The following is a 21,746-nucleotide window of genomic DNA, read 5'->3' on the forward strand; positions in this document are numbered from 1 at the left end:
TCGCGCTTCCTTGTTCACTTTATATAGGGAGAAAATTCAGAATTTGTGCGCATTTTAGCAATATTCAAATTCCCATAAATTTTTTATTTTTTAAGATATTTTAAAAAGAAAAACTGTTCTGAAAAGCTCTTAAAGAGCTCTTTTCAAATATGCAATTGCTTTTAAAAACAGATGTTGATGAAAAATTAGCTGGGGTTGCTACTTTTTATATGGGTAATATTTGGAGCGTACAAAGGGGGTAAAACCAAAACAATGGTGGGAATTTTTCCTTCTTTGTCTATATTGTTGCGCAAGGATTTTGTGTGCAACATTCAAGCCCCGATATAAGACACTTATTATCAACGGATTGCAATAATATTTACATACCTGTGTAGATAATTCATTTCTCGATAATATTCCGTAGAAATTATGTAATGACACTTTGAATTTTGCACGCCTGATCAATTTATATCCAACCACTATTCAATATTTCAATATCTCTCGATTCGCTCGCTGTGTAGATATAAATCGATGTAAAGCATCTGGTTTAAAGTGGGAGAATAAACAGCGTAAAATACAGTTTGCGTTCGTCTGTTGTGGTGCAGAGCGTTACATAGTAAACCGATGTTATACTTTTCTGGATTAATTTAGCATTGTTTTTTTTCTAAATTGACAAAAAGTTCTGAAATAAATTACATCTTTTATTTTTATACTGTACACAAATAAGTTTGATACAGATCGTACAGTATACCGTCCTCCTATGTAACGTAGGATGTAAGTAAATAAAACAACACAGACAGAGGTGCGAAAAAGACATGCATAAAAACTTGCTGAAACTTAGAACAGTGAATAGAAACTGCACCATATCTGTTTTGAACATATGCTTATTAAATCGACAAAGATTAGCATACTAGATCTACACATGTAGTTAGGTAAAAGTCGGTGTTAAAAGCTCATGTTAAATAAAATTACGCGTACACGTTACACCGTAATGCCTTCTTCTGATTGGTTCATATTCAAATCAGTTTCATGACTACAGGTCAGTGATTGTTTTGCGATTTAAGCAGAAGTTTAACTGAAGAATTTATGCCTTTCCAACTTCAATCGACGATATTTGAGGTAAAAATGGACTTCTGAACTAAAACTGAATGAGTTGGTAATGTTATTTTGCAGTTTTACGCAAATTTATGAAAATTTAAACTTTCTGGTTTCCAACACATTTTTGACTTTTCCCCGATAAGACTTTCCAAAGAATTTAGCCCATATAAAAAGTATCTCTAAATTCTTTTCGCGTCTTATAAATAAGACTAACAAAACAGAAACCCAGGGTTGTAGTTTTGTACCGCTGTATACAGTATAGAAAGGCAGACTGGGATTCTTTTAAAACCCACATGCAATGAGTGAGTGACAGGGTTTTTGAAAAAGGTGAAAGTACCTCTGTAGAAAAACTTTGGTCATTTTTTTCAGATGAGATATCAACTGGTATTAAACCATTTATTCCCTCAAAAGCTATAGGTACAAGAAGATCATTACCATGGATTACACAATCGATAAAACGACTAATGAGAAAAAGAGATAACCTTTATTTCAGACTTAAAAACAATGGAGCGCATGAGACCAGGAAAATGTTTCTCAATATTAAAAACCTTATTAAACAAAATACCAAAACTGCTTATAATAAATATGTCGAGTCCATTTTAGGCATTGAAGACCCTGACGCTCAAGAAAACAGATCCAACTTTAATTCGAAGAAACTGTATACTCTCTTAAAAAACTCCAATCAAGACACTCAAGGTATATCTACTCTTTTTGTCCCCTACCGGTTTTACCGGAGGGGACTTATGGTTTTCGCTCTGTGTGTCCGTCTGTCCGTCAGTCTGTCACACTTTTCTGGATCCTGCGATAACTTTGAAAGTTCTTCATATTTTTTCATGAAACTTGAAACATGGACAGATGGCAATATGGAGATTATGCACGTCATTTCATTTTGTTCCTACATCAAGAATTCTGGTTGCTATGGCAACAAATAGACTAGAAATACCGTGAAAATGGTGGATCCTGCACACTTTTCTGGATCCTGCGATAACTTAAAAAGTTCGTAATATTTTTTCATGAAACTTGCATCATGAATAGATGACAATATGGACATTATGCACGTCATTTCATTTTGTTCCTACGTCAGAAAATTTTGGTTGCTATCGCAACCAAAAAAACAAAAAAAAAATCTGAAAATGGTGGAATTTCTGACATTGGTGGAGCTGGTAGGGGACCATATTGCTTGACAATAGCCTTGTTGACAATGTTTCAGGAAAATCAACTTCTGTGGATCAAGAAAAGGCCAATGGTTTGAACCAACAGTTCCAATCCGTTTTCACACAAATGTCCCCCCTTACCCTTTCTCAATCATGTATCTCTTTTTTCAGAAATCTTAATGAAATTTCATCTTCATCTTTCAGAAAATTTCCAACAATGCCAAATATCACAGTCAGTGTCAATGGAGTGCAGAAGTTGCTATCCAATCTTAAACCAGACAAGGCTGCAGGTCCTGACAATATCAAACCTCTTGTTCTAACAGAATTATGTTCACAAATTTCTTCCATTATATCACTACTTTTTCAGAAATCATTGGACTCCAGAATTCTCCCAAAAGTATGAACATCTGCAAATGTAATACCGCTGTTCAAGAATGGAAACAAAGAAGACCCAGCAAATTACAGACCTATCTCTCTAACCTGTATTTTATGTAAATCTTTAAAACATATAGTTTCCTCAAATCTTTCAGCTCACTTCAATAAATATAACATACTTTATGACTTACAGCATGGCTTCAGAGAAAAGCGTTCCTGCGAAACACAACTTCTACAACTCATTAATGACCTGGCACGAAATATTACATCTGGACAACAAACTGATCTAATATTGCTTGATTTCAGTAAAGCGTTTGACAAAGTGAACCATCTTAAACTGCTTTTCAAATTACAGGAACATGTTGTGGATGAAGATACTCTTTCATGGATCAAATCATTCCTTATAGGTCGTACTCAACGTGTTGCTCTAGATAGAGAATTATCATCCGAGGTACCAGTGACATCTGGGGTACCACAAGAGTCTGTGCTTGGTCCGTTACTTTTTCTTCTCTTTATAAATTACTTACCTAAATCTATTACTTCTCAAGTTCGCTTATTTGCAGGTGACACTGCCGTTTATCTAACAATCAACAATATGCATGACTGCCATACTCTACAAGAAGATCTAGATAAACTAATGAAATGGGTTGGGAACATCTTTGGGACATGGAGTTCAACCCAAGTAAATGCCAAGTTTTAAACATAACCAGAAATAAATCAAAATTCTCTTTTAATTACAGACTCCATGGACAAATATTAGAAACTGTTGACAATGCAAAATACTTAGGTGTGGACATCTCAAAAGACCATTCCTGGAACACCCATATAAAAAGAATTACAAATAACGCTAATAAATCTCTTGGTTTTCTACGCAGGAACGTACAGACAAGAAATTCCAACATTCGCGAGCTGGCATACAAGACAATAGTAAGACCACATGTTGAATATGCTTCTTCCGTATGGAGTCCTCACACTAAATTAATAATCTTTTTCAAAATTGTTCAAGGTTTAGTGGCCGTGCCCCTACCATCATATATTGAGCGATCCATTCCCTCTCTTTCAGACCCATACCACTGCAAATTATTTTAAGTTTTTATTTTCCCAAGTGCTATTGTGATGTGGAACAACCTCCTTGCCACTACAGTGTTACATCCTGATCTTGAAGGTTTTAAGCGGTCCCTGCTTTCCCCTTCTGCCTCTTGAACTCCGAGACACATGTTTTTATCAGTTTTTTAACTTTAAATCAGAACAGAACAGAATAATTTATTTGACTTAAGCATATACAGCTCATCGTCGTTAAGACGTTAACATACATATACAATAACAGCATGCATTACAATTAAATACAAAATGTACATCATTCGAAAGAAGTTTTTTAACTTTAAATCTCGTCACCATGCATGATAAATCTAACATATTTTTATCTTTTTCACTTTTAACACTTTTATCTTTGCACTGACTGCGCACCTGTCAATAATACCTGCAAGGAGAGTTAGACAGTATAGATTAGATAGATGGATGGATGGATGGTAGTTAGGTAGGGTAGGGTTGGTTGGTTGGATATGGTCTATGTAAAAGGTATTACATTATTAAATATTTTTTGCACTATATGGCTAAATGCATTCTTATATTATTTAACGAACATGCTATATTTTCTTGTATGCATTTTTAATGGTGATTATTTATCATAACAATAGCAGTCCAGACAATAAAAGATGTTAATTTGCTTTAATGTGTTATCAAATATTTGTCATTTAATCTCCATTAATAAATCCAGATACAATTGTAATGCAGGGTTCGACACTAAGGCACGTCCGACAGACATTGTCTAGTAAGATCGATGGTCGGGCTAGTAAAACTGCGGATAAGCTTGTCCGACTGGTAGTACATAAAAAAAAACATACTGATTCATATAACTAACTTCTGGGAAACACTTTTTCCTTAATGTGTAAAATTACTCTCATATCCGTTATTTACATCAGAACAAAACTATCGTATATAAATTAACGCGGAGCATTCACATGATTCATCACTATTTTTAGACACGAATGAGAGCTTCCCGCAGGAATTAAATTGCTTGTTTCATTCGTCAAGACGTTATGAATATTAATGATTTTCTGCAGTGTCGTAAAACTTAACAGCATGTTTTTACGACTTCTATCGAAAAATCGGTATCGTCAATGTAAACATTTTTGCATAGCACACAAGATAATGTAATTTAAATAATGGCTTTGTCCAAGTTCGAATTTTCGTCTGACAAATCAGCTAATAAAGAAGAATCCGACGGTAACACTGACAGGAAACGTAAATATGAAGAAAAACGAACAGGTCAATTTCATCCTATGGAAAATCGATTTAGTTCCCATGGCTTGAATTTGACGAAGAAAAGCAATAAAATAGTTTTATTTTTTTGTTTTACTCTATGCATAAAAATAACTTTCTGGTGTTAACTGATTACCGGTGTTTACTGATAAATCCTGATTAAACAGTTACATGAAACAATAGTGCTTATTTGCTATGTCATTTATGGTCTAGTAGACATCAGATTCGGGCTAGTACATTTTAAGAGCAGCTGGTCCGATGGTCTTGCTGTAAAAAAAAGTTAATGTCGAACCCTGTAATGACAAATAAAAGTAAAAGCATAAGCACCAAAACCGAGACATCAGTTCGGGTCGTTAAGACCGCGCAATACTTTCTTCCGTCTTCATTCCTTACTCACTTTCATTTTTAAACCATTTTTTCTATCATATACAGAACTCTATTCTCCTTAGCAAGATGTAATTTTTAAAACCGAACTCCAAATATAAATGCTACAAATCTGTATAAAGTACGACCATGTTTACTGTTAATATAGATTCTAAAATGGTATGGTATTAGCAAAAGTTATTAAAGCTATAACTCACCGGGCTGCCCAAATTAGAAGTAAAACTTCATATATATTTATATCTGAAACTTAGGCTTTCTTATGATATATAATTTGTCAAAATCGGCCGAGAAATCAAAATCAAAGTTAAACAAGAAAAAAAGACGTTAGTTGGTACATCAAAATGTATAATCTTGGCGCTTCGATGTATGCTAATCGATAGCTACTGGTCACGTGACAAAGGTACGACAAGGTTAAACGCGCGGGTAAAGCATAAAATGTTTATTTCTCGTGTTTAAGTCGCTATAAATCCTTTAATAATTACTGAAATATACTAAAAGTTATAGTTTTTGAAAGAGGAATGAATAAGTAACAATATAACATATAAACCAATAAAATCAGATGATTAATTTTGCATAAAATTGAATTTACTACAGTAAGGGTCAAATACTTGATTCAACTCCTGTCAATATACGCTCCGTGCTTTTAAATTGATAACCAAGTGTTGTTAAATTGCCAATATTATATTAACATAGGTTCAAGTCATTGAGCTGCATAGGGAAAATAAACTAAATGTTGCATTTTATTATATTTTTTAAATTTTTATTATACGCCCGTATAAAATACGGGACGTATTATGTGAAACCCCTTGGCGGCGGGCGGCGGGCGGAAGGCATCACTTTGTCCGGACTCTAATTCAAATTGTATTCATCCGATCTTCACCAAACTTGGTCAGCAGTTGCATCTAGTTGATATCTAGGCCAAGTTCGAATATGGGTCATGCCGGGTCAAAAACTAGGTCATAGGGTCAATAAGTGCATTTTCAAAGGGGCCACTTTGTCCGGACTCTATTTCAAATTGTATTCATCCGATCTTCACCAAACTTGGTCAGCAGTTGCATCTAGTTGATATATAGGCCAAGTTCGAATATGGGTCATGCCGGGTCAAAAACTAGGTCATAGGGTCAATTAGTGCATTTTCAACGGCGCCACTTTGTCCGGACTCTAATTCAAATTGTATTCATCCAATCTTCACCAAACTTGGTCAGCAGTTGCATCTAGTTGATATCTAAGCCAAGTTCGAATATGGGTCATGCCGGGTCAAAAACTAGGTCAAAGGGTCAATAAGTGCATTTTCAAAGGGGCCACTTTGTCCGGACTCTATTTCAAATTGTATTCATCCGATCTTCACCAAACTTGGTCAGCAGTTGCATCTAGTTGATATCTAGGCCAAGTTCGAATATGGGTCATGCCGGGTCAAAAACTAGGCCATAGGGTCAATTAGTGCATTTTCAACGGCGCCACTTTGTCCGGACTCTAATTCAAATTGTATTCATCCGATCTTCACCAAACTTGGTCAGTAGTTGCATCTAGTTGATATCTAGGTCAAGTCCGAATATGGGTCATGCTGGGTCAAAAACTAGGTCAAAGGGTCAATTAGTGCATTTTACTTTGTCCGGACTCTAATTCAAATTGTATTCATCCGATCTTCACCAAACTTGGTCAGCAGTTGCATCTAGTTGATATCTAGGCCAAGTTCGAATATGGGTTATGCCGGGTCAAAAACTAGGTCACAGGGTCACTTAGTGCATTTCAAGCATTAAGCATGGTGTCCGCTCTCTAATTGAATTAGTTTTTTTCCAATCTTCACCAAACTTGGTCAGAAGTTGTATCTGGACAATGTCTAGGTCAAGTTCGAATATGGGTCATGCCGGGTCAAAAACTAGGTAACGGGGTCACTTAGTGCATTTCAAGCATTTAGCATGGTGTCGGCTCTCTAATTGAAGTAGTTTTCATCCGATCTTCACCACATTTGGTCAGAAGTTGTGTCTAGACAATATCTAGGTCAAGTTCAAATATGGGTCATGTCGGGTCAAAAACTAGATCACGAGGTCACTTAGTGCATTTCAAGCATTAAGCATGGTGTCCGCTCTCTAATTGAAGTAGTTTTCATCTGATCTTCACCAAATTTGGTCAGAAGTTGTGTCTAGATGATATGTAGGTCAAGTTCAAATATGGGTCATGGTAAAGTTATCAAGTTGTCCAAAACCTTCAAACGGGCGTATCTTGTGACAGTTTGGCACTCTTGTTTGGGATTTTTTTGACAGCAATTGGAAAAGTTGTAGTTTTTTTCCTAATTGGGAATTTGTCGTTTTCTGGTACTAAATAAAGAAGGAAAAAAAGTGCTGGCATATGACCCTGTGATGTTCGGCGTCCGTGCGTGCGTCTGTCAACAATTTGTTTGTGTAGACAGTAGAGGTCACAGTTTTCATCCAATCTTTATGAAATTTGGTCAGAATCTTTTATCTTGATGAAATCTGGGTTGGGATTGTATTTGGGTCATCTGGGGTCAGAAACTAGGTCACTAGGTCAAATAAAAGAAAAACCTTGTGCAGACAATAGAGGTCACAGTTTTCATCCAAACTTTATGACATGTGGTCAGAATGTTTATCTTGATGAAATCTGGGTTGGAATTGTATTTGGGTTATCTGGGGTCAAAAACTAGGCCACTATGTCAAATAATAGAAAAACCTTGTGTAGACAATAGAGGTCACAGTTTTCATCCAATTTTTAGCCGGATTTTTTTCGAAAAAATCTCGGCTTATAGATTGATGTTGTCGGGCGGGGGGGGCGGGCGGGGTGGCGGCGTGCTCGAAAATGTTAAAGTTCTTATTTCATGGTATAACTTTGGTATGCTTGGACCTAGAGTCTTCAAACTTGACATGAAGGTTGGCCAGGATTAACAGATGACCACTGGTCATTTCAAGGTCATTCATTTGAAGGTCAAGGTCACTGTGACCTTCAATATAAAAAATGTTAAAGTTGTTATAACTTTGGTATGCTTGGACCTAGAGTCTTGAAACTTGACATGAAGGTTGGCCATAACTAGTTAGTAACCACTGGTCATTTCAAGGTCATTCATTTGAAGGTCAAGGTCACTGTGACCTTGAATGTAAAAATGTTAAAGTTCTTATTTCATGGTATAACTTTGGTATGCTTGGACCTAGAGTCTTCAAACTTGACATGAAGGTTGGCCAGGATTAACAGATGACCACTGGTCATTTCAAGGTCATTCATTTGAAGGTGAAGGTCACTGTGACCTTCAATATAAAAATGTTAAAGTTGTTATAACTTTGGTATGCTTGGACCTAGAGTCTTGAAACTTGACATGAAGGTTGGCCAGAACTAGTAAGTAACCACTGGACATTTCAAGGTCATTCATTTGAAGGTCAAGGTCACTGTGACCTTGAATGTAAAAATGTTAAAGTTGTTATAACTTTGGTATGCTTGGACCTAGAGTCTTGAAACTTGACATGAAGGTTGGCCAGAACTAGTAAGTAACCACTGGACATTTCAAGGTCATTCATTTGAAGGTCAAGGTCACTGTGACCTTGAATGTAAAAATGTTAAAGTTCTTATTTCATGTTATAACTTTGGTATGCTTGTACCTAGAGTCTTCAAACTTGAAATAAAGATTGGCCAGTACTAGAAGATGACCACTGGTCATTTCAATGTCATTCATTTGAAGGTCAAGGTCACTGTGACCTTAAATGTTAAAATGTTAAAATTGTTATAACTTTGGTATGCTTGGACATAGAGTCTTCAAACTTGACATGAAGGTTTGCAAGCACACTTAGATGACCACTGGTCATTTCAAGGTCATTCATTCTAAGGTCAAGGTCACTGTGACCTTGAATGTAAAAATGTTAAAGTTCTTATAACTTTGGTAGGTAAAAATGTTAAAGTTCTTATTCCATGTTATAACTTTGGTATGCTTGTACCTAGAGTCTTCAAACTTGACATAAAGGTTGGCCAGTACTAGAAGATCACCACTGCTCATTTCAATGTCATTCATTTGAAGGTCAAGGTCACTGTGACCTTCAATGTTAAAATGTTAAAATTGTTATAACTTTGGTATGCTTGGACCTAGAATCTCAAACTTGACGTAAAGGTTTACATTTGATAATGAAATTGATGGAAATTTCAAACAATATGTTACTAATTTGCTAATAAAAAAATTGAGATCAAACTTTCCTAATTGTCAATTCAAGTTCATATTTGTGACCTTAAATGTTATTGTTGTTCATGTATATGCATGCATTCAAAACATAACACAAGGTTTGCTCATGCCTTGAAAAGTACTTACATTTCATTTTGACCTTTGAACAATATTTCAGTAATTTAAGTATTGCATTGACAAAAACACGAAAGGTACTTTCCTGTCATTTAAATAAAAAATCCGGCTTCAATGCGGTCATCTCCGACCGCGGAACTCTTGTTATGAAATTTGGACAGAATGTTTATCTTGATGAAATCTGGGTTGGGATTGTATTTGGGTCATCAAGGGTCAAAAACTAGGTCACTAGGTCAAATAATAGAAAAACCTTGTGTAGACAATAGAGGTCACAGTTTTTATCCAATCTTTATGAAATTTGGTCAGACTGACTCATGGGGTTATTTACCCTCGGGACTTCGGTTAAGAACCATTGCCCGAGCACACTGCTTAACATAGAACTCTGTATAAAATAGCCGAAAACGGCCAAAAAATGGACAGCCCGATTTTACTGGGCTGTACCATTGGTATAAATATAAAACTTTGCAGTGTTGGTGCGGTGCCTTAATAAAAATCTATTGGTTTAAAAATATATAACCTTTATATGAAGCGTTAAAAAGACGCAGTGCTTTACAGTGGATAGGCCTAACGCTGTTAAAAAGCGGCGTTTTAATTGGTTGATGCGCTTATAAAACAATGGCGCTGATTGGCCGAAATTTCTTATTACGGATTGCCAGTAGGTCAATCCGTTTATAAATAGATTTTCCCACGGCTGACTTTGTACTTTAAGAAAAAGTAAACAATAATAGTTTATATGCAAAAATATAAATGAAAGAAAAGGATGAGTTAATCCAAAAGAAATTGGAGTTGTTTTATAGTATTAGATTACTATGTTTTTGTTATGTTACTGTACTTATTATTAATTATTACCATTAATATGATGTTGTTATTGTATGTTATTGTTTGTATTGTTTTTTAAGGAGGAGAGAGAAAAAGAATAGCCCAATTTTAATAAGTAAAGATGGTGAAAACACACATACTGTTGTATGTGGCAGCATCATTACCAGACCCACTGTTCAGTATATACTGCAATGGGTTTGTTGGAGTCTTTAGACTTTGTGATCTGTGTTTTAAGTGTTTGAATTCAAATAGGACTATTTTAATATAATACTTATAGAAAAAGGGATACACAGATGTGTAATATGTTTGTGTAACAAAATAATAATATTTGAGGGTTTTCCAGATCACAAAGTGGTTGAACATTGCCACAATATGTTTACTTGCATAGTCAAGTACCATTTTTATGTGTGTGTTTAAAGTTTAAACTGAACGCCAAACAACAAGATCTAATCATAGGAGAGATATGTTTATATCTATAAGAACATTTATTAATAGGGATTTCCAGAGCCTGATTAAACAGCTCTCAAATGTAGAGTGAAGTTGCATGTGTAAATGCAATTATATGAGAAGGAAGGAAAAAAGATTATATGATAACACATAGGGTGTGTAACTCTCAATTATATTTAATATTGCAATTGAGTATTGAGTTGTTAAAAAAAAAATAATGAGTACAAGTTTATGTATGTGGCTCAATGTTGAACACTTGCAGACAGGGGATATAGCCGTAATGCTCCAACATAATACCCTGTCTGTATGGAACTTAAGGAGGATTGGACTATGGAAAAGAGAGGTCCCCCCAGAGTGGCATTAAAACAATATTTAAAAGTGGGTTTAGTAATAAACCCTTATATGTTAAGGGCAATAACTTACGTGTCTCCAAACAGTCAGCTTCATAGGGCCACATAAAAATTAAGGGTAAGACAATGTACTTTACAGTTAAAAATGAGACAAAGACAGCTAAATTTGTACAAGATGTACATTATTTACAATATGTACAGGACTATATGCATTTATATATATTTAAAATACATGTTGCCACCCTGGAGGGTTGAAAGAAGGAGAGATTTTTGGAAGTGTAGGCCGATGTGGGTGGGGGGAAAAGAGGAGCCAGCAGAGGTGGTGTCACTCAGTTGTACTAAGGGAGGTAATTGTGATGATGGAGTCTACAATGGTTGTTTCCCCTGGACCAGAGGGAGTGCGCGGTAAATGAAAAATAGTTTGTATACTATTGAAGGAAAATTGATAATGGTAAGATGTAAAATGGTAAAAAGACCAAATATTACCTAGATGCGTTAAGATAAACCCAAAAAGCTCTAATCTATCCAATATTATTAGTATACTGATGATAACATTGGAGGAAATAATTAGAGCTGCAACGATTCACCAACAGCTCGATTCGATTCGATTTCGATTTCAGACACTCCGATACCGATTTTTTCGATTCGATTCGTCTTTAAACCTAGTTTTATCACATATCCACTCTTATGCCTCAAAATTAACAGTTCTGTTCAAATGTGATTTCAATAAAACACATACAAAAGAAAAGCAAATTAGGAATTTTAATATAAAAACTTCTGACTAGAAGATTGTGTTGATTACACAATAATATAAAAAATAAATAAATAATCATAAGAACGTTATAATCTGGAATCAGTTGAATGGTAGTACTATAACATATTACTTTTACCCAAAACCGCAATAGGCATGTCTACCATTGTGACATGACAGCATCACCTGTTACCTGTAGGACAAATCACATTCTCTAATAAACTAAACAAAATTCCAACAGAAATAGAACTACTTTTCTGGCTCGCGACTTCAGTAGTTGCACTTGTGCGACCGCTTAGTCTTGCTAAATCAATGTTATGTTTGCGTTTGACATGTTGCATTAGATAAGTGGTTGAGCCGGACTTTGCGTACGCCACATCCGTGAAGGTCGCCGTGGTGTAATGGATATGGTGTCCGCCTAGCGACCGGGAGGTCACGGGTTCGATCCCCACCGCGGGAGCGTTCTTTAGATCTCCCCCAAAGACACCAAGTACTGGTTCTAGGCCCAGGAAACGGACTCGAGAGCGTTTATATAAGCCTTAGGCTTTCGATGCAATCGAGCTAAAATAAATAGGTTTAAACTAAACATCCGTGAAGCACAGTTTACACTTTGCTTTATCGGTAGGGCTACCATCCCGAAACCCAAAATACTGCCACACTTTTGATTTTAGCTTCTTAGGCGCATCTGATAATTTAGATTTGTCGGCAACAACTTGTTCAGCCATTTTGACGCTTTTTCCGAAAGTAGACCGTAACGTGCTTATTGATTGGATGACTAAAGTAATAAGCAACCAATCGCACGGGTCGTAATTACAGGTAAACATAAAACCTTCACCTTCCCATATCAATAGTCAGAATACAGCGTGTTTTACGTATCTATGTATATACATGTATATATGTTAAAGAATCGAATCGAATTTGGTAGGTTTGGTATCGTAATCGAATCGAAGTATTTCGAATCGATTTTCGATGAATCGGATCGAATCGTTGCAGCTCTAGAAATAATACTAAAGTACCTTGTATGGTATGCAAAATGACAATTAGACAGTAAAACCGAGGCAATTTGCTATATAAAAATAGCAATTTAATATAAAAATTAGGATATTTGCTATAAAAGTAGCAATTTTAACATGAGTTAATGCAATAATAATAAAATTAAGGCAATTTGCTATATAAAATAGCAGTTTTCACAAAAATAAAGAAATTGCTACACAAGATAGCATTTATAATAATCCTTTATGTACTCCAAGGTACAAAATTAGTAGTTTCAACAAGGTCGACAATACTTTGTCCTAGATAGGGCTAAATAGGTGTTTATAATGGTATAAGGCCCTGCACCGTGCACTCCAGTCCGACATGGTTCTTCGAGTTTGAAGGGGAAAGGGTGGGGTGTCATAGAGGAAGGGAGGGGTTGCAATGCAGCCAACAATTCCAGGTTACTGGACAGCCTCGTCCTTTCTTGTAATAAGAAATGCCAAAAATATGATTATATTAAAAAACTGAGGTCACAGTTTTCATCCAAACTTTATGACATGTGGTCAGAATGATTATCTTGATGAAATCTGGGTTGTGATTGTATTTGGGTCATGTAGGGTCAAAAACTAGGTCACTAGGTCGAATTTTAGAAAAAACTTGTGTAGACAATAGTGATCACAGTTTTCATCCAATCTTTATGAAATTTGGTCAGAATGTTTATCTTGATGAAATCTGGGTTGGGATTGTATTTGGGTCATCTTGGGTCAAAAACTAGGTTGCTAGGTCAAAAATAGAAAAAAACTTGTGTAGACAATAGAGGTCACAGTTTTCATATAATCTTTATGGAATTTGGTCAGAGTGTTTATCTTGATAAAATCTGGGTTGGGATTGTATTTTGGTCATCTGGGGTCAAAAACTAGGTCACTATGTCAAATAATAGAAACAACCTGTGTAGACAATAGAGGTCACAGTTTATATCCAACATTTATGAAATTTGGTCAGAATGTTTATCTTGATAAAATCTGGATTGGGATTGTATTTGGGTCATCTGGGGTCAGAAACTAGGTCACTAGGTCAAATCATATAAAAATCTTGTGTAGACAATAGAGGTCACAGTTTTCATCAGATCTTAATGAAATATGGTCAGAATGTGTGTCTTGTTAAAATCTTGGCTGAGATCGAATTTGGGTCATCAAGGGTCAAAAACTAGGTCACTAGGTCAAAGTTAAAAACCAACTTGTGTAGACAGTAGAGGTCACTGTTTTCATTCAAACATAATAAAATTTGGCAAGAATGTTAATCTTAATGAAACCTGGGTCGGGATTGTATTTGGGTTATCTGGGGTCAAAATCTATGTCACTAGGTCAAATCATATAAAAACCTTGTGTAGACAATAGAGGTCATAGTTTTCATCTGATCTTAATGATGTTCAGAATGTTTATCTTGATAATATCTGATTTTGGATCGTATATGGGTCATTTGGGGTCAAAAATAAGGTCACCAGGCAAATTCTAGTAAAACCTTGTGAAGATGAAAGAGGTCACAATTTTTTTTACGTCGTAATTAAATTTTGTCAGAATGTATTAATTTATGAAATCTGGCTTAGGATTGTATATGGGTCTGATAGAATTTAAGTTGATGTAGCAAGGTTAGTCAGGTGAGCGATTCAGGGCCATCATGGCCCTCTTGTTTGAAGTATTGTTAATTGATGAGTTCAATATTTTGGAATTTACCATTTATTGCTGTTTTGATCAAGGTTTATATAGAACAAATAAGGATTCATTCCTTCCCATGTATGATAGAATTTAAGTGCATGCAATTTCATTAAAAAGCATGTTAGTACTTTAACAAACAGTTTTAGAAACCACAATCAAAATCTCGCATCTGACAAGATCAAAACAAAAGGGGACTGGAAAGCATAATCATCAAGGACCTCTTGCAATAATTATTATTATTATGAAATCTTGGTAAACAGAGCATGTCAGTTGCATGTTTTTCAATTTGTTTGTTTTGGCTTCCATCAATTGAAATGTTGCTCATATATTATTTGACATTAAGTAATTGCTCAATCTGGCATAGTTTACTTATGAATGCCTAGAGGATTTTACAGTTAATCAAAAGTCACTGAAAACAGCTCACCACATCTTACCTAGTCAAAATAAATTGCCATAAATTTATAGTATTTTAAGGGTCTTGTATTCCTAGGTTCAAAATATATTCTGGACACCAATTTTGTATGCAAGCAGTTCTAAACCCAATAGACCAAAGTAGACTTATATGTTGGATATATGGATAAGTTTTGTGTATACATGTAGTTTGCAATTCATGGCAAATTGTGGCCGTAAATTTTCTAAATACCAAGTAACTACCAGAACTTCAAATGTGGTCCATTGAGTATGCCGCAGTATTTAATGGTCAAATGACATGTTCATACAATTTTGAGCATTAGCTCATTTGTTTGATTTGAAAATATTGAGATTCTTTTTTATCCGGGTTTAAAGGTAGCAAGGCCTTTTAGATGGGGAACTTGTTTGTAAAAGTGAAATTAGATAAACACAAACTAATTATTTTCTTAACTAAATATACTAAATTTGAATATGATCAAGCTGTATTTGTTAACAATTTCTAAGATTGTTTATGAAAAGGTTATCATGGGGGAAAATCTATATAAATATATATCCTTTCAGCTGGGAAATTGGTGGATTTTGGTCCCTAATTAGTCCTAAAAAATCACTGCATGAGTTCCGAACACAAACCTTCAGTCAATTGATAACACATTGTGGTTGAAAAATGGTGCAGATTCTGACAACATGGTTCATTTAAGAAATTGTTGAATTAATTTGATAATTTCAATTCTCAACATATGCCAGAATCTCCTATATTCCCACCTGTATATGTAGTGCCTTCAGCCAGAAAGTGAAAAATTTGGCCTCGGTAGACTTTTGATACGGGGAAAGATTCAGAAAAAAATTTAGTCTTTTGCAGTATAGTTTATCTAGAATCTTGTCAGGCCTGAGTTACATGTGTAGTAAGCCATATTGGAGAAAAGTTTTCTTTTTCAAGGCAGATAAGGAAATTGTACAATTTCTGCATGAACTTATGTCCTGAATACCTTATTCTTCAGTCATGAGCCGAATAGAACTTGTGAGGTTCAGCTGTATTTTTTAAATGCTTTATAATTTGGTAGAATTTTACATATTATTGCCACTATCTTGCTTAGGCATTCTTTTTGACTGGTATATTTGCAGATGAAGGATGGCAAACAGCTCCGCACACACTTTCCATCAGCCAAATGAGCTCTATGCGGCTTCTCTAAAGGTGAGCATGACATGGGTTAGAAATTTTGTTCTTTTTTATATCATGGGGTTCAACAAAACAAACTAGGTATAGCAGGGGGGCACGCGTATACGGGAGCTTACCGCGTTTAAGTGAGAAAGTTGTTGCAAAACTTCAAAGATGGCGTCGTTTGTTGGATTTTCTTAAAGGAAGGGAGGATATTTTCACCCGGTAAGCCCCTTTGTATTTATAATTATTTTAAATGAATACGCCGTTTTGGCTCTCCGGTGTGTGTGTGCTTCCCTCGTTTATTTTGTTTCAAGATCATAGACGTCGGGATAAAAAAGTTATTGAAGGAAAACCGTCCACAAATCTGTTGTCTACTTACGGGACGTTTGAGAAATTGGATGTACAGATATCATTTTCACTTATAATACACAGTATTGACACACGTGAACAGTAAAATATAAATAAAATCATGATTATTACATTTTACCGACGCCGTTTTATCACTGATAATTAATTTATTGGCAAACATTATCGGTTTAACCCCCTTATTTGGAACTGACTTCCTTTTAAGCACATTTTGGGACCTGACTTCCAAATGACAAACAGCTCTTTCATATGTAAAAGAGCTTGCCATGATATACCTACCCAGCTTATGTATATGTGTACTTCAATATTATAGTTTTATAGCATGTTACGTGGTGCAATATAAGTGTTTTCTTAATCACGTTACTTACTGTAGAATAATAATAATGCTATTCGAAAAACCTGCCGACCAATTGAATCAATTCACCTATTTTCAAGAAGATGGGTTGTGTGGTGGCTGATGTACGAGATATTAGAACGTTTATCTTTCAGTAATATTATAATTAATTTCCTGTATTTAATGACGTGTCGACCTTATTCTGCTATGAACTTTTTTTAACCATTCTTTTACTGTCTTTTCAGACGATGCAGCTTAAAGGGCGAAAATAAGTGCATCTTTCGTTGCAGTATATGTAATGAGGAATTTTACATCAGGGGAGGATTGAGATATCATGCCCCATTCATGGACCACATGAGTTTAAATGTAGAATATGCAAAAAAGAATCCTTCAACAGAGCCGGACTAAAACAGCAAATAAAAAACACGAACATAACAAAACATGTACAGCTGATGTTTGTAGTGTTTTTGTTTTATTTATTAAGTCTACATAGACACGTCTGACATATAATTGCTATGAGTGCTACTTACTTACACGTTTTATTCCGTATATGTCATGATGCTAGTTTCTCACTTTGTTATGAAAATAAACCATTATCTGTGTTACGTCATTTCTTCCTACGATGTCTCTGCATAAATTTTCAATTGTATTGAGCACTTACATACATGATAAAAAATATTTGGGTCGGATTTAATTCGTTATGCATTTGACATACTAACCCTTCCTGTGCTGAATTGTTTTATGAGGTTATATATCCCATCGCTGACTTGTTTAGGCCTGATTATGCTAATTTGACCTACTTCACTTGCATTACATGTTACATTGATTTTAACTGTCCAATTAATACACAATTTGCCATGTGAACTGGTCACACATTTTGTTTGACAATAATCATACCGTATACATATTTGATTGATCTGTTGCCATGGTTACCATAGAAACAACGATAAAAAACAGTTTTTGTGTGTTTAAATCCTCTTTATAACAATTTACATGGTCAGTTTCAATATGATTTCTGACAGGACATCTATATATACATCCACATATCATTAGTACTTTTGTTAAGTTCGGATATTAATAATACATATTAAAGACATTTCATAAAATAGAAGACATAGTGAACAGATTCTACACCAAAAAAAGGCCTGATAATGGTAAATTGACCTACTTCACTTGCATTACATGTTATATTGGTTTTGACTGTCCAATTAATACACAATTTGCCATGTGAAGTGGTCACACATTTTATTTGACATTAATCGTATACACATTTGATCGATCTGTTGCCATGGTTACCATAGAAACAACGATAAAAAACAGGTTTTTTGTGTTTAAATCATCTTTATAACACTTCACATGGTCAGTTTCAATCTGATTTCTAACAGGACATCTATATATACATCCACATATCATTCGTAAGTTTGTTAAGTTCGGATATTGATAATACATATTAAAGACATTTCATAATAAAGAAGACATAGTGAACAGATTCTACACCAAAAAAGGCCTGATAATGCTAAATTGACCTACTTCACTTGCATTACATGTTACATTGGTTTTAACTGTCCAATTAATACACATTTTGCCATGTGAACTGGTCACACATTTTGTTTGACAATAATCATACCGTATACATATTTGATTGATCTGTTGCCATGGTTACCATAGAAAAAACGATAAAAAAACAGTTTTTTTGTGTTTAAATCATCTTTATAACACTTCACATGGTCAGTTTCAATCTTATTTCTAACAGGACATATATACATACATCCACATATCATTAGTACTTATTTTAAGTTCGGATTTTGAATATTAAAGAAATATCATAATATAGAAGTCAAAGTGAACAGATTCTACACCAAAAATGTACAAAGAACAATATACAAACAGTAACTTTATAACTTAACTTTCTTTTCTGAAATAAACCATGGTCTGTACTTCAAACGCAGTTTTAAAGTCTTTATTCAAATTTGAGCATATCAATAATGTTATGAAAAACACAATTAGTTATTCCCATATCAAACGGAACATGTTCTTTTTTAAATATACACAAAAATGTGGATTTTATGATACATTTAAGTAGACACTTAAGTTTTTTTTTACAAAAATATAAACTTACATTTCATCAAACACTGTTTAATTTAACAATATTACAAATAATCTTGCAAAATTAAATAATATTAAATTATATCATAAAACTGTGATAGTGTTATAGCACATTGTTATTACTAATTGAATTTAATTCCTCTTATCAAATCATAATAAGTGGGTGTTTATTTTTTATTTATTATATATATATGTTATATAAATATATGCATATAAATATATATATGAGTTGCGTTCTGAGAAACCTGTGCTTAATTCATGTGCTTAAAGTGTCATCCCAGATCAGCGTGTCCACTCTGCACAGGCTAATCAGGGACAACACTTTCCACCTAGAACTGATTTTCGGTAAGGAGGGACTTCCTTGAAACTATAAATACCATAAAAATGGAAAGTGTCGTCCTTGATTAGCCTGTGCACAGGCTGTTCTGGGATGATACTTTACACACATGCATTAAGCCCAGTTTTCCTAGAACACGATCATGTATTTTATAAATATATATATATATTTATATGCATATATTTATATAAAATCTAATTTCAAGCAACAAGGTTGAAATCATTATAAAATAAAGTCTGAAGGGACAGCCAGGTAAGCCCTGGTTATACTTGCCTGCTATTGCATTATGAAAGAAAACCAAATAATTAATCATGAAAAATAAAAAATACTTTTGTAATGGCAACATTTTACTTCCAACACACACTTTGGGAGCTTTGTAATAATCAATAATATTACTAACATTTGGCTTTTTTAAAGTTAAATAGCACTTGTTTGTGCAGTAAAAATATATCCATGTTTCAAATCAACACATCTACTAAAAACTACAATTTAAAAGTATGACGATCATAGTACTACTTCAATGATATAATTTGTATAAGACTCATCAATAGTTAATAGCATAATTTGCAATACAAATACATATCATGGCAATTCAATACATTAACTATACACAGTGACAAATCACACTGTCTACATTTAAATGCAGTTTCATGACCTGGTCTATGTTTTTTGGGAAGGCCCTGACTGGCAAGCATCTGTGCAACTGCAGGATTGCACACAACACATTGCAGAGACATTGACTTTCTGTCATTGGGGATCTTGGAAGGGAAATGTCTGGCTGTTAGTCTTTCCAGAAACTGTGTCTTGACCAATAATCTGTGACGTTGGTCTGGTTGACGATGCCCATGGCTATGATTATGGCTATGAACCGCATGATCTTTCGACCTGTGATAGGTTTCCATTTTTTAAACCTAAATAAATATTTCAATTTTTATTTATAACATAATTCAACACGTGCATTATTTATTGTACTTTATGACTCTTTCGCTCTCGTATAGTATGAAATACATATCTCATGTAACGTAATTTCATTTAAACTCTGGATTTTAATGACAACAAGTCAGATGTGTTATTTTAGTGTTGAATAAAAAAACACATTCGACTAGTCATTTTTAAAAACATCAAAACAATAAAAAAATATTTCGGATTGTGTGTTTGTCATACATAATTTAAACTTCCATAGAAATAAAATAACTCACTGCCACAGGATAACGCTAAATCGTAAATCATGTTTTGGTTCAGATTCATAAGCATTCGATACAAATGTTATTAAAAAATAGTAAAGATTAAGCAATCCACTTCCAGTTGTTGTTTTTGTTCCAAATGGCGGAAAAATCGTTACATTTAAACCACCACAAAAGTTTTATTTTGTTGCAAGAAATATACATAACAAAATTACAAGGATATTAAAAGAGATTGAAGAAAAGACTTAGGAAATGGATTATGTGTAAGAGCGTTCATGACAACATTGGATTATCTAGGAGGAGTATTATTAAATGGAGTATGTGAAATTGTATGATTTGACGGATTTATCCGGTTGCCGCATGAGCCGGGTTAAGAATTGCCTGACCGGATAAATCCGGTCGCCGCACAGGAAGGGTTAACATTACTTACGATTAGAAGGCAATGTAAGGAACAAACGAAATAATCTTTCTAAGTTAACCAATACTTTATTCCCTCAATACAACAGTCATAAATAATATGTATTCACATAGGTATAAAAGAGAAAAAACATACATGTATAAAAATTATATTGATCACTTCTACTGAAATCATATCGTTTATTGCATTTGCACAAATCTTTCTATCCACTACAAATTCACTTTTTGCGATTATAATATAGTGACCAACTCAGAACTGGTTTAAAAGAAGGTCATCCAAAATGTGTCACATCAAAGTCACATACATGTATCAGTATCGTTATGGTAAAACGCGTCAAATGTCATTGTATAAAATAAACAATTCATATTTGAGTATCATAAAAAACATCCACCGATATGCATCTTCTAAGCAGATGTCGGGTATTCCAAATTGCTTCCTGTATTCTGAATCGCAACAATGGCAGTATTTGGTTACATCAACCTTATACTAGTATCAAACCGGCTTTACCCTCTTCTGTTTTTCATTACACTTTTATTGCACGTATACGTGATTGTTTGGCTAGGTACTTCGACGTAATCTTTTTTGTTTGATTGGTGGGTTTTCATGTACCTATCGCATTCTAGAGCGGTACACACTTCGTTACGCCGTCTTTTTAAATCTTGTCATCCTCAACATATATAACTGGCGCCTTGAAATAGTAAGCATAGTATTCCGTTGCATGCATATTCAAACATAAGTATGTCCATATGTGTTAAAATAAACAGGTAAGAA

At 34.4% G+C, this 21,746-nt stretch overlaps 1 protein-coding gene across 3 annotated transcripts in view; it reads left to right on the forward strand.

Annotated features, from left to right (window-relative positions):
- Nucleotides 1–21,746, forward strand: part of LOC127874801 (cap-specific mRNA (nucleoside-2'-O-)-methyltransferase 1-like) — a 78,867-nt gene that overhangs the window by 3,478 nt on the left and 53,643 nt on the right. For 2 of the 3 annotated variants that reach the window (XM_052419431.1, XM_052419432.1), the window contains exon 2: nucleotides 16,194–16,263. In XM_052419431.1, the coding sequence (XP_052275391.1) occupies nucleotides 16,201–16,263 (63 nt within the window). In that variant the 5' untranslated portion in view covers nucleotides 16,194–16,200. Of the gene's footprint in view, nucleotides 1–4,165; nucleotides 4,185–16,193; nucleotides 16,264–21,746 lie in introns of those variants that run through there. The other variant, XM_052419433.1, reaches the window with a different exon arrangement.

Source organism: Dreissena polymorpha, chromosome 3, assembly GCF_020536995.1.
Source record: "Dreissena polymorpha isolate Duluth1 chromosome 3, UMN_Dpol_1.0, whole genome shotgun sequence".
NCBI lineage: Eukaryota > Metazoa > Mollusca > Bivalvia > Myida > Dreissenidae > Dreissena > Dreissena polymorpha.